This window comes from Neophocaena asiaeorientalis, unplaced genomic scaffold, assembly GCF_003031525.2.
Source record: "Neophocaena asiaeorientalis asiaeorientalis breed wild unplaced genomic scaffold, Neophocaena_asiaeorientalis_V1.1 scaffold240, whole genome shotgun sequence".
NCBI lineage: Eukaryota > Metazoa > Chordata > Mammalia > Artiodactyla > Phocoenidae > Neophocaena > Neophocaena asiaeorientalis.
The window spans coordinates 1,559,394-1,573,341 of NW_020185331.1; the positions used below are offsets into that span (position 1 = coordinate 1,559,394).

Below are 13,948 nucleotides of genomic sequence, written 5' to 3' on the forward strand. Positions count from 1 at the left end.
CTCACCCACCCACGAGCCACTTTGCTTGTGCCTTCATTTGTTCCATAAATACTTATGGGGGAGGAGGCCTGATGGTGCAATGCCTGGCACATAGTAGGCACTTCATAAATAAGAGTTGAATAAATGAATGAATGAACACAAGGTTCAGAGCTGGGAGATTCTGATTCATGTCTGAGCCACACCACCAATCTGTTTTGGGTCCTCAGACAGGTCCCTGCTCCAAGCTGGGGCTCAGTGCCCTCCTCTGTCCAGTGGACACAATGATGACAGCCCCTGGTTGCTGGAAAGGCCTCAGACGGAGAAAGGGTGTGAAAGTATGTAGCACCTACTATGTGTAAGTCCCTGTGGGAGCGGTCTTGGGCTCTGCCCTCGGGAGCCATGCTCTGTCCGGGGACGTCTGCCTGGGGCTCCCCTCCTGGCCGACACATCGCTGTGTGCCCCCCTTCTCCCCAGGCCCCCATGTACCCCTGGACTCACCCTCCTGTCCACGCAGGCCACAGAGCGCCCGGCAAAGAGGCTGGCCACGCCGCGGGCCACGTTGACCTCGTCACTCAGGATGTCTTCCCAGCGGTTATTGCGGAACTTGAACAACTTGTCCGTGTACGTGGCCACCCCTGGAGAGAGGAGGGAAGGGAGGGCTGGTGGCCGGTGTGGCACCTACCGCAGGGGTTGGGGCCACAGGTGAACGGGTCGCCTGCGGCACGGTGAGCGCTTAGGCAGCTGCGACCCCTCTCCTGGGGACACGGAGGGATTCTCAGTTGAGAGAAGAGACTCTGAGGCTTATGAAAATGGCCGGCCCAGCCCTCAGGAACTTGGGAGGCCGTGTGCCCACTCCTGGGTGCTGAGCTGACCCTCAAGACGGGGTCTTGGGGCCTGGAGCTGACCCGGGATCTCGCGGTCTGCACTGCGCTCTTGCCGCACCACGAGCACAACCCTGGGATTGCCAGTATTTCACGCCCAAACTCAACCAAGGACGTCTCTTTCTCCAGGAGCTGCCGCCTACATTCTCTGCTGAACCACAGGACCTGATCTGGGTCTCAGAAGAAATGGTCCGGGCTGGCGGGTGGGTCTCTAAGTCCAAATCGAGGAAGAGGCTGGAAGTTGAGCTCTGACAGGTGTGTCACCAACACTCCAGGAAAACTGGACGGCAGTGGGGTCGGCACTCCGATGGGGTGAGGGTTTGTGGAGAGGCCATGGGCGCAGCCTGAGGGGAGCAGGTGACGCGGTGGTCAGGAACTCGGGGTTTAGAGTAAACGGGACTGAGTCTCAGGCTCGGTTCTACCGAGATTCTACTTCTAGGCTCTAGTTGTTGACTCTGGGCAAGTCTGAGCCTCAGCGTCCTTATCTGGAAATGGGGACGACAATAACAACTGCATTCCAGCTTAATTCAAGGGGTAAATGAGATGACGCACCTGAAAGATTTAGCACGGCGCCGCCCATCCCCCAAAGGGGCTGGAGGTCGATTATTCCCGTTCATAGACAGGGGGACCCTCTGAGGTGCTTCCGGGACCTCAGCTCTGCACTGCTGGGGTGCGGTGAGGGTGAGTGTGGGGAGAGTGAGTGTAAGAGTGAGTGTGAGGATAAGTGTGCGAAAGTCAGTGTGTAGGAATGCACAGGAGTGAGTGGGTGGGTGAGAGGGAGAATGTGAGTAAAAATGAGTGTAAGTGTGAGATCGAGTGTAAGAATGAGTGTGAGAGTGAGTGGATGAGTGTGAGTGTGTGTGGGTGAGGGCTGTGCACAGGAGGCTCCTCAGGTGGCTCTACCTGGGAGAGGACAAAGGGTGTGCTCTCCGAGTGGCCTCACACAGGCACCTCCTAAGACCCCGGGGACCCACAGGGGCTGGCGCATCGTCTGTGGGGCCTGGAGCTGGCCTTCGGGACGCTTGCCAGACTCCAGGGAGCTGGCACGGAGGCAGAGCTGTGCCACTCGGCCTGACCCTCCCAGTGGCGCAGAGGAGGAGGGGAAGGCCCTTTCCCAGCAGAGCGGAAGGCAGATCCAGGGGTCCTGCCGGCGTCTATGGGGTGGGGCTTGGGCTGAGGAGCCGCAGCCGGGGTCTGCACAGAGCTGCTTGGCTTGGGAGGGCGGCCCACGGGGGCCACTGAGGAGGCTGATCTGGACAGAAGCGCAGGTGCCGACTCAAGAGGGCCTGAGCCTGTGTCCAGCTCTGACTCCTGTTTGCTCGGGGCTTTGGCCGGTTCCTTATCCTCTCTGCAGCCTCGGTTTCCTCATCTGAGAGCTGGGGGTAACGGCTGTGCCTCCTCCCTCCCAGCATCGCTGTGGGAACCGCAGGGGAAAACTCTGGGGCCCCGGGTCGGCACGCGGGGACTGTCCTTTGGCCGCTCTGCGCCACCCCGGGCTCCTGGGCCCTTGTCGCAATCCCCGGGGACCAGATGTGTCTACAGATTGAGATTTTTTTTTCCTTTCACGTGTCAGAAAGGTAACACAGTGCATACACCGTTTATTACATAACACCCCCATCAGGGACCGGGGCAGCACCCTGTAATTAAACACATTAATATTTCTGCAATGAAATATACGAATAGTCACACCAGGTGGGATAAATATAGCCCATAAATAGCTCACGTCAGCTCAGGGCAGGTTTTGCTATCAATTCACTTTCCCACGAACTTAAAAAAAGCACTTGAGGCTTTCAGAGCGTTCTGGATTTCAGGACTGCGGAAAAGGGACTGTGGACTGAGACTGCCATCCTCATGGCTGTTCCCGAGGCAGTGGCAGCCTTGTCATCGCCTTCTGATGCCTGGGAGCCTCCAAGGACGGCACTGCAGGCTTCCGGGTGCCCAGCTTTCACAACAGCGAGCGACCCTTGCCCTTCTCTGTCAAACCAGGGCCTTTTTAGACTGTACCTCCAGCTCGTCTAGTCCCACCTGAAATCCCGAGGTTAAACTCTACCAAAGCTTAGCCTAGGTGAGAAAGCAGCTGCCGGCAGCTGGGGCTCTGCAGAGCTCTGATGGGCACCTCTGCATTCGGCGGGAGAAATTTCTCAAGCCGCCGAGTTCCTGCCTCAGCTAGACAAGAGGAAAAAACGAGCCCAGGGTGACTCTATCCCCCTCTCTTGCCTCATCACCCCCAATTCCCCCTGCTCACATTTCCCAACATTTCCTAAAGTGTGCTTTGTGGAACCCTGGTCTCTGCCAGCTGCCTGGAGAAAAGATTTCGTGATCGTCTGTGTTCAGGAAAGACTACACCTTCCATCCACCCTTGGAGATTCTCAGTGGACATCAGTCTATCGAAACTTTGAAAAGTCCTGCAATAAATCACGGGCTTAATTTGACTTAAGCCAGCCTTTCCCAAACATACTCGGCCATGGAACCCCTTTTTGCAGCTCACCTGTCAGCATCTGGCAGAACTAGCCTTGTTCTTAGCAAACTGCTGTGCGGCGGTGTTGACTTCGGGACACGTTCTGGGCTTTGTGGCCAGAGGGGTTAGGGCGCCACGTACTGTTAGCCTCTTCCCCCCTTCCAGCCTCCTGACTTCTGAGCTGACCAGGGACGCCCAGAAGAATAAACTAAGGTAGAATGTGCAACAGTGATGCACAGCCTTGTAGATCATAAACGGGAACGGCAAAATCAATGGCAGCCCTTCTGCAGGCAGAGGCCTGGAGGCCTGGGTGACAGGAGGGATGGGAGCCTGTGATTTAGGAAGAGCAAACGCTCTGGCAGCTGCAACCTGGGTAATTAGGTGTGTCAGGAAGACAGATAAACAGTGAGCTGTGTGGGTCGATGGCACTGGCAATAAACACCCAGCACTGGCCCCTGGCCCATGTCAGCGTGTAATCCCACCTTCTGGCTCCTTGTAACTGCACTCTGCCCTGGGGCCCCTCACTGAGTCGGGGGCAGCAGCTCGGGAAGAAGAGAGGCTGTTAGTTGTAGGAGAGAGGGGCTCTCCCGAGTCCCTGGGGGTGACTCCTACAGACCGGAGGCCTGGGAGAAACAGGGCATTGAAGGGCAGGGTAGGGGGCTCTGGAGGTCATGGCCCCTCTGAGAGGCACATCTGAGGACTTCCATTCCCACCCAGACTTTGGCATGTTGGCATTGAGGGAGCATTGAAGGTCTCAGAGCTCAGTGGAACCAGCAGTTGTTGCCAGATGGCCAGTTGAGAAGGCCAAGCGGAGGAGGCTCGAGGGCCCACCACTCCCTGCTGGGTGCTGGGGGAGGCCTCATGGAGGTAGGAGTCTCAGTCCCTCACTCAGGGCACTAACAGTTCATTTGATGACAGGAGGGATAGGCAGAGGAGATGCCATGGGACTGCGGTAAAACTAATACTACTTAACATTCCTACAGAGCTTTCTATGTGCCAGGCGCTTCACATACATTCACTCACTAACCCTCGCCACAAGCCCACAAGGTAGGTACTATTTTCAGGACCAATTTACAGATGAAGGACCTGAGGCACAAGAGGCAAGGGGACTTGCCTATGATCCCCCAACTAGCAGAGCCCCGCAGAGACAACAGGACAGTACATCACGGAGATGCTGTGAAATCAGGCCACAGTGATCAGGGAGGGCTTCATGACAGAGGAGGCACCTGAACCAAAGCATCAGAGTAACAATAGCACGGCTCCAGCGTGCAGAGCACTTAGTATAACCAGGCTCTGCATGAAGCACTTCTTCTTGTTTTTTTACAATCATCATCTTGCCTAAACCCCTCAGGCACCTTGAAAGGTGGTGTAGCCCCATTTTACAGATGGAGAAATTGAGGAGCAGAGAGGTTAAGTCAGTTGCCCAAGAGCCAGTGGGTGGTGGAGACAGAGTCAAACCCAGGTCTTTCTGACTCCAAAGCCTGTGCTTCTGAGCACTCACTCCACTGCCCGTTAGGCAGAGAGGAGGGGCGGTGCTAAGGCCAGGCGGGGAAGCATCGGCAAAGGCACAGAGGGGACACTGAGTTTGCCTAGAGGGGAGGGTTTGTGCAGGTGCAGGAGGACATCACGGCAGGCCAGGAGATAGCCACTAATCCAGCACTGAGGGTGAAGGGGCCATGGGTGGCTTCTGATCTGGGGAAGACGGTGTTTCTGGAAGATTCACCTGGCAGTGGAGTGAGGTGTGGGCTAACAGTGGGGAAAATGAAGTGGGGAGGCCGCTTCTGGAGTAGCTCAGGCGCGATCCCGGGTGACGCTACCGGGAAGGTGGGGAAGAAGCTCTGGGTGCAGGAGGCTGGAGAACAAGGGGCGGGAGAGTGTGGCTCGGTGTGGCGGATCAGAGCCAGTCCACAGTGCGGGGTTAGTGATGGAAGCAGGGACATCGGGCCAGCCAAGGGTGGAAGCAGGAGCTTGGCCTTTGAGGGGATCATAAGGTGGCCGAGAAGGCATGCCCAAGGGCTCGCTGGCCATGAGGGATGGCAGGTTGCAGAGCAGTGAGGCTGGAGCTGGGGCGGAAGGGAAAGACCAGTCTTTCTTCCTTCTCACTCTTTCTTCTTCCCTCCCAGGGAGAAGAGAGAAATCCGATGAACCTCTGCCGAGTGCATCGCCCACATTAGCTCAGTTGGTCCTCTCCATAGTCGCATCAGGAAGATAGATTCTTTGTTTTACAGACAGAAATCGGGCTCAGAGGATTAAACCGTTTACCTAACGCACAGCTGTTGTTAAGTGGCAATGCCGAGCCTCAAACTAGGGTCTGACTGCAAAGCCCCCCACCACATATTAAAGAGCTGGGCAGATTATGGAGAACAGTATGGAGATTCCTTAAAAAACTAAAAATAGAGCTACCATATGACCTAGCAATCCCACCCCTGGGCATATATCCAGACAAAACCATAATTCGAAAGGATGCATGCACTCTGTTCACTGCAGCTCTATTTACAAAAGCCAGGACGTGGAAGCAACCTAAATGTCCATAGACAGAGGAATGGATAAAGAAGATGTAGTACATATACACAATGGAATATTACCCAGCCATAAAAAGGAATGAAATAATGCCATTTGCAGAGACATGGATGGACCTAGAGATTGTCATACAGAGTGAAGTAAGTCAGAAAGAGACAAATATCATATAATATCGCTTATATGTGGAATCTGGAAAAATGGCACAGATGAACTTATTTGCAAAGCAGAAATAGAGACACAGATGTAGAAAACAAACTTATGGTTACCAAAGGGGGAAGGGGGTGTTTGGGATGAATTGGGAGATTGGGATTGACATATATACACTACTATATATAAAATAGATAACTAATGAGAACACACTATATAGCAGAGGGAACTCTACTCAATGCTCTGTGGTGACCTAAATGGGAAGGCAGTCTAAAAAAAAGGGGATAAATGTATATGTATAACTGATTCACTTTGCTGCACAGCAGACACTAAAAATAAGTAAATAAATCGCCGGGCGGGGGCTGGTGGAGGGCAGTCCTGGCTCCTGAGGAACCGCATTTTTTGTTAGGACCAAGGAAATGGATTTCAGGGCTCCACGCTCTTTATGATGCTGCTTTGACAGCCTCATCCCATCCTTGCTTCTTCTGGGGCCACGTGGGAATGGGGCACAGTGGGGATGGGGGCGGGGAGCCTGAGCAGTTCATGTGCTCATCTCCCCAAATGGGATCGTGCTGGGGGAGCCGAAAATCTGGGCCTTGTGTCCAAGGGAAACATGGCTGGAGATCAGGAGACCCTAGGATCCATTTTAGGGCTTAGAGGATCCTAGGAAAAGAGGGTGGAGCCTCAGGGTTAGTGTATGTCAGGCTTTACCAGGCACAGGAAGTCCTGGCCATCCTGGTAAAATGCAGATTCTGGTCTAGTCAGTCTGGGGTGGGGCCTGAGATTCTGCAAATTTATGAGCTTCCAGCTGTTGCCAGTGCTGGGCTGCGAAAGCTGCTTTGAGAAGCGAGGTGTAGAGCATCTGGGTGCAGCAGGACTGGGCCTGAGTGAAGAGCTGTGGACAGTGGGTGCCCTCTCAAGGCAGACTCATTTGCTGTGGGGGGCAGAACAGCCTGGAAGTGCAAGGCGCCCCCGATTTCCGTTCTTCTCTCTGGCGCAGTGACTGAAGCCTCCTCTCTGAGAGGTTACCAAAGCCCTGCTGAAGGCCTAAGTATGATATGGAGCCATCCGAGAAAAGAGTCATAAATCCAAGTTCATAAAAGGAAAAATGTTCTGCCCTGCAAAACCCACCATGAGCAAAGACAAAAGAAAAATGACAAACAAGAGGAAACTATATGCAACTTGTATGACAGACAGAGGGCTGGTTTCCCTAATTTATAAAGAGGTGTTACAAATCAGTACGAAGGAGGCTGATAATCAATAGAAGAAAGAGACTCAAATATAAAAAATTATGTTCAGCCTCGCTCATTTTAAGAAAAATTAAAACTACACTTAGATCCCCATTTTTTTCCTATCAGATTAGCAAATATTTTAAACAATGATGACATGTATTGGTGAGACTATTGGGGTGGGAAAGGCTCACTGGTATCAGGGCTGATAGGGGTGTAATTAGGACTGTCCCTTTGAAGGACATGCCATGCCTATCAAAACTACCCCTGTATATTCCTTTGATGCAGCAATTCCATTTCTATGAACTTACCTTACAGATACACCTGGAATTGTGGAGGATGGCGTGTTGTACAAGCTTATTCATTCGGTGGCACCGTTTGCAAGCAATCTAACTATTCGTCAACAGAGGGCCAATCCAGCAAATGGCAAGTCTGTACAGCGGAGTACTATACAGCCATGAAAAAGAATGAGAACGCTCTCTGTGTGCTGCTGTGAAATACCGTCCAAAGCTGATTGTCAAATAAAAAAGCAAGGGGCAGTACTGTGAACAGAGCGTGCTACTATTTGTGTAGAAAGGGAGGGGGGTATATGTAGATTGAAGATGGCGGAGGGTCAGTGACCATTCTGCTGAACTGAATGAGTTAATAAATAAGGTAGGGTGTGGGGCTCACAGCCCACAGTGACCCATTCAGCACCACACTCCTGCTACCCCAGGCCAGGTCACGCGGGCAGGAGAGCTCAGGGCCAAGCCGAGCAGCAGCTGGAGTAGCCGGCACAGGAACTCTGAGGGATGGGCTCTGGGCAGGAGCTGCAGGAGGTCCTGGGTTCCTGGATGTGGAGCGGGTGTTGGAGTGGGCCTCTCGTCCGCCTTTGTCCTGCACACACTCCTACCTGGTCTTTTACAGAGTAGTGTTGCCGAAACACACTGGCTAGCACTCTTCCAGGTCAGTTAAGCTGTACGCTGCTTTCCTGGCCCAGGCCTCTTGGGACTGTGGTCAGTCTTCCTCTGTTCCCTCCCTCTTACTACTTTCCAGTTCTTAACCCTTGAGCTGTGCCTACCTGATACCCTCATCTGTGTGGTGTCTTATTTACATGATGGTCCTTTTCTCTTTCTGCTCCAAGAGTCTCTCTCTTCAAGCGGCCAGGAGGGAGGCCTGTGGCCCCTCCATCCAGGACGTTTCTAAAGTCTCTGCCTTTCTTCAAGCCACAGAATTATGACAGCCGTTGCTTAGAGAGCATGGATTAGGTCCTAGACACCATAATAAGTACTTTTCATTCATTATCTCAGCTGTTCATTCAAATATATATATTAAATATTTATGGGCTTCCCTGGTGGTGCAGTGGTTAAGACTCCGCCTGCCAATGCAGGGGACACGGGTTCGAGCCCTGGTCGGGGAAGATCCCACATGTCGCATAGCAACTAAGCCTGTGAGCCACAACTACTGAGCCCGTGTGCCACAACTACTGAAGCCCGCGCGCCTAGAGCCTCTGCTCCGCAATAAGAGAAGCCACCGCAACGAGAAGCCCGTGCACCGCAACGAAGCCTCCGCTCGCTGCAACTAGAGAAAGCCCGCGCGCAGCAACGAAGACCCAACACAGCCAAAATAAATAAATAAATAAAAATTTAAAAAAATGTTTACTAAGTGACATAAGTATTTCTTTGGTCCTAGAGATACAACAGAAAACAAGACAAAGTTTCTGTCCCCATAGTGTTTAGCAGAAGAGTAGAAGAGATGAACAACAAACAAATATATAACATATTTTCAGACAGCAGTAAGTGCTCTGAAGAGAAATAAAGCAAGTTAAGGGCATAGGGAGTGATAGGGTACAGTCTTAAGGCTTTCAGGGAAGACCTCATCTGAGAAAGGGCCTGAATGAAGGGAAGGAGTGAGCCTTGAGAACAACGGTGGGAAAAGCATTTTAGGCGGAGGGAACAGCAAGTACAAAGGCCTCGGGTAGGAAAGCGGCGAGCAAGAGGAAGAGTGGAGGAAACGGAGCCAGAAGGGCGATTGGCTCACAGCTGGAGGGGTGTGGCGGGTGACGGTAAAGACTTTGGATACAGTCTGTGGGGCTACTGGAGGGAGTTGAACTTATGCAGTTGATATGATTTTCCTGTACTACAGGTGAAGGGGTTGAGACCGAGAGAGGTCAAGCACCTTGCCCAAGGTCACCCAGTATGTGAGGGGCACGTCCCAGGTTTGTACAGACTGACTCCCACGGGACACTGCCAGGATGCAGGACCCCAGTGCTGACATCCTAAAAGCTGGCTGAGGGACAGGGTGAGTCCGTCCTTCCAGAGGTCTCTCCAATGCTTGGGCACAGGCCAAAGGAGCCCCCAGTCATAAGCCACGGGCAGGTGTGGGCTGGCTGGGGCTCCTGGAGAGGATCGCCAGTTCCTCATTGTGGGCAGGGTGGCAATGGCTGAGCGTCATGCCAGCTGGACCCAGGGAAGTGCTGACCTGACACAAATGGCTCCACACCCCACCCTCTGTCGATGAATCAATCGAATCACTCAACTGAAAAATTAACTCAAACCCACAGACGGTCACTGGGAGGTGCACGCCTGGGGCTGAGGCCGGGGGGCAGTGTCACCCTTACCCCAGCTCTGGGGGCCGAGCGCCAGCCTCTCCCAGAGGAACCTTCCTGGGGGCTCCATTTGCCTGCCTCTTCTTGTCTTCCCTCTGTTGTTAAACCTTCTCTCAGGCCAAATGCCTGTGCCTTGTCTGTTCTTCCTGGACTTATTTATCAAGTTTTAATTGTATTCTTAGGATGTTCAAGTTCTGGCTGGGCCAGAGGGAGGCACAAAATAACCAATACATGGACTTTGCCCTTGAGGAACTTAGTGGCTAGGAGAGTGGAGTCAGATTCCTAGAGAAATATAAGACTGCACTGGAGAGACAGGGCAGGCGTTTTGTCTGTTACATTCACTGGGGCATCATCAGTGCCTAGAATAGTGCCTGGCATACGGTAGGTGTTCAGTAGATACTTACTCAATGAGTGAATACATCAGTGAGTAAATGGGGTGATGGTGAGGCTGAGCACGGAACCAACATGACTCTGGGGTATCGCTGTCAACCTCGACTGCACGAGGGAATCACCTGGAAAGCTTTCCAATCTGATAACTGGGTCCCACCCCCAGAGGTCCAGATTGGACTGGACTGGGATGCTCCTTGGGAACTGGGCGCGTTAAAGCTCCTCAGGAGATCCTAGCGTGCAGCCTGAGCTGAGCACCGCTGCTCGAGGATTCACGATGAAACGCTCTAAGAGCGTGGGAGGGCTGCTGCTTCGAGACACCTGACGGTCGGATCCTAGCCCCAGCGCTCCGTGTTCAGTGAGTAGAAGAGTCTGTCCCCTTCCTCTGGCATGGTGCCCACTGAGCCCACGTTAAACACCTCCTTCCACAGTTCTCCCCATTTCTGCGTCCCTCCAGCATCTTCCTGGGCACTCACTCCTTCCACAGCCGTCCCTTGCTGCTGTTCCCCTCCTGACCTTGCCCCACATTAAAGGTTGATCAGCCCATCAATTAATTGTGTCCTAATCCAATCTTGGCTTGGCTGGAGAGAGGGCAGTAAATCCAGCTGGGTAATCATGTCCTGATATTTGTGTAGGGATAATTACTATCTCTCAGGCCTCACTTGGTGGCAAGATGAGATGAAAACCCATAAAACACCACTTGGGGCTGTGGCTCATTGTTTCTCGGCTGCACAAAGCTGGCTGTCAGCCAGTCAGCTCCGCCTGCCCCTGCCCCTGGCACCAGCCCCAACCCCTTCCCTTGCCATTCACGCACATGGCAGGGCTCAACAGCAGGGGCAGTCTGGGGCTGGATCCTGGCTTGGGCTCAGCAACCAGCAGGGGCAGCATTATGGGCCCAGGGTAAAGCCAGTGTGTGTGTGTGTGTGTGTGTGTGTGTGTGTGTGTGTGCGCGCCTATGGGAGCAGGGAAGGTGGTCCCCATAGCCAGGCGATCACCTGCCTCCAGGAGGTTGGAAGGGTCCTGAATAGTGAATTCACAGGTCTGAACCACAGGGTGTTGTTCAGACCAACCCGAGAGGCTGCTGCCATCTGGAAGAGTGCAGTGCATGTCCAACCTGGCCCCAAAGGGGCACTGGGCCCTGCACCCTTCAGGAGGAAGCCATGGCCTGGGACTTCCCTGCAGATGTTATGGCCCCAAGGGAGCAGACTTCCACTTGCAGCCCCAAGAACACAGTCCCCCAACTCATGAAACACTGAACACCAACCATGAGCCTGGCTCTCCACTAGGCCCCGAGGGCATCGGATTGAGTAAGGCCACAGAGTGTGTTGATTAAAAGGATGGATCTGGAGTCAAACACTTGGGTTTGAATCCTGGGACTTACAAGTTGTGTGGCCTTGGGCAAGTCATATGACCTCACTGTGCCTCAGTTTCCTCAACTATAAAGTGGGCCACACCAGTACCCACCTAATTGAGCTATTGTGAGACTTAAATGAGATGATGAATACAAAGTGCTTAGATCCTGGCCCGGCACATAGTAGGTGCTACTTAAGTATTAGTTGTTATCACTACTCTTGCTATTATGTAGCCTTCTGGGCATCAGTTTCTCTCAGCCATTCCTTGGTGTGTAGGACCTCACTACTCAAAGTGTGGTCCCTAGAGAAGCAGCAGCATCATAGCCTGAGAGCGTGTTAGCAATGCAGGGTTTCAGGGCCTAGCCAGGCCTGCTGAGTCAGGATCCGCATTTACACAAGAGCCGAAGTGACTGGGATGGCACTCTGGGCTAGGACAGGCCCCAGATCTGTCTTCCACCAAGTTGTATCCCCAGCACCTACCGCCTCTGGTCTGGCGTGCTGTAGGTGCTCTGCAGGAATGTGGGGTGAAAAAATGAGCTCAGCTGAAAGCTATGGGGGCCTTTGAAGGATTTCAAAGCATTTTAGAAAGTTCCCTAGAAGCAGCACGGAGGGCTATGCCAGGGAGTCGTCTGCGAGCTATGGGAGTGAGAAGTGCTGAGTGGTTGAGCCACCAAGAGTCGGGGAGAAGGGAGGAGGGGTCAGTTAGGAGGACCGGGCTGCCGCTCGGACTGGGAGGTGGGAGGACGTAAAGTCCGAGGGAGGGGACGGGTCTTCTGCTCAAGGTCTCCCTCTCCAGGGGCTGGGAGGTGAGAAACAGCCTCATGCGTAAGAGAAGAACGGAGCCTCCTGGGGCTATCTCTGTTGGGATGGAGTGAGGTCCTGGGGAAGCCGGTGACAGTAACCTAGTGCCGGGAGGAAGAAGGTGGGGGCCAGGGGAGGCCCAAGGCCCCCCGCCCTTACCGGAGAAGGCATTATTGGTGTTGAGGAAGTAGATCTCCTCACGGCCATCCCCGTCGATGTCGCAGGCTGTGACCCCGATGGCGTTGCCCTGCCGGTCCCGCAGCGCGTAGTAGGGGGAGCTGCGCTCGTCCACCGCAATGTTCACCAGCCGCTTCTGGGCCCGGTCGTACTTCAGAACCAGGTTGGGGCCATTGTACCTGGAGGAGGAAGGGCGAGGGGACGTTGGGGGGAGCAGCTGGGCCCACCTGGCTCTATCCGACCAGAGCAGTGGGCTCAGAGTCTTCCCGGACAGGTCTATGTGGGGACAAATCAGCCCCGGAACGTTCCTGGGGAACTGCTGTATTCCTGGGGAACCCTTGGCAGCCTTGCCTTGGGGTCCCCGGGTATTTGACGAGTGTCCCTGAATCAGATGTGGACCGAAGCAAAGTGAGAGTCAGCAGGTCCCACGTGGGATGCAAACAAGGAGCAGGGTGGTGGAGGGGAGTGGGCAGTCAGTGATAAGCCCCTTACCATAGGCTTCGCTGAAATAAACTCCCTGACATTTATCTTGCTCATTTCAATGTAAAAGGCACTTTCATATTTATGATCTCACTAATTTAAATTTAACAACAATCAAGTGAGGTAGGCATGGGAGTCTGCATTATTAACCCATTTTGCAGGTGAGGCAACTGATGAACTTCATCAGGGAAAGTGAGGCTCAGAGAGGTTGAGTGCCCTTCTCAAGGTAACACAGCTAGTAAGCGTCAGGTGCTGGAACTCAAACCCAGGCCCCCTCTGCTAACCCAAGGGACCTGGAGTGAATTCTGGAAGCACAGAAGGCTTTGTCATTGAGGTCTGGAATGACTCTCTCTCGACAGAAAGTCCCAGCCTTTAAACAGTAGGATGAAACTGGCATCCCAGACAGGAGATTACAAATGCATCTAAAGTCATCAGGCGGACCTGCTGGATCGCTTTGTCCGAGGCACTGGAAGGAAAAGATTACAGAGCTCCTCAGTCCTCATCTCTCTCTCGTCTGACTCTCGTGCAACCACGCGACCTCCCTGATGCTTGCTCTCGCCTCAGGGATTCGCACTTGCTGTTCCCTCTGCCCAGGATACTTTTCCTCCAGGTACCCACATGGCTGTCTCCCTCCTTCACGTCCTTCAGGCCCTCACGCAATCTTCCCTTCTCTGAGAGGCCTTCCTGCCCACATTCCTGAAACCTGCAACCACCGTCACCCCGTGCCCTTGCCCCTCACCCCTGCTCTCTTTCCCACGGCTTTTTACCACCGGTTGACAGGTCTCTAGCTTCCTATTTAGCTCTTCCTTCTCTGTCTGGTCCTGCTAGAATGTCAGCTCCACAAGGGCAGAACTTTTTGTCTGTTTTGTCCCCCAGGACCTAGCACAATGCCTGGCACACAATAGGTGCTCAGTAGATGCTTGCTGACTGATTGAATGAGTGGATCCTCA

General features: G+C 53.5%; 1 protein-coding gene across 5 annotated transcripts in view; it reads right to left on the reverse strand.

Moving 5' to 3' along the window:
- CRTAC1 (cartilage acidic protein 1) overlaps positions 1–13,948 on the reverse strand; it is a 154,454-nt gene that overhangs the window by 60,335 nt on the left and 80,171 nt on the right. For all 5 annotated transcript variants that reach the window (XM_024735073.1, XM_024735070.1, XM_024735072.1 and 2 more), the window contains exons 3-4: positions 12,501–12,697; positions 478–614 (exon numbers count right to left, since the gene is read on the reverse strand). In XM_024735073.1, coding sequence (XP_024590841.1) covers positions 478–614; positions 12,501–12,697 — 334 coding nt within the window. The remainder of the gene's footprint in view (positions 1–477; positions 615–12,500; positions 12,698–13,948) is intronic.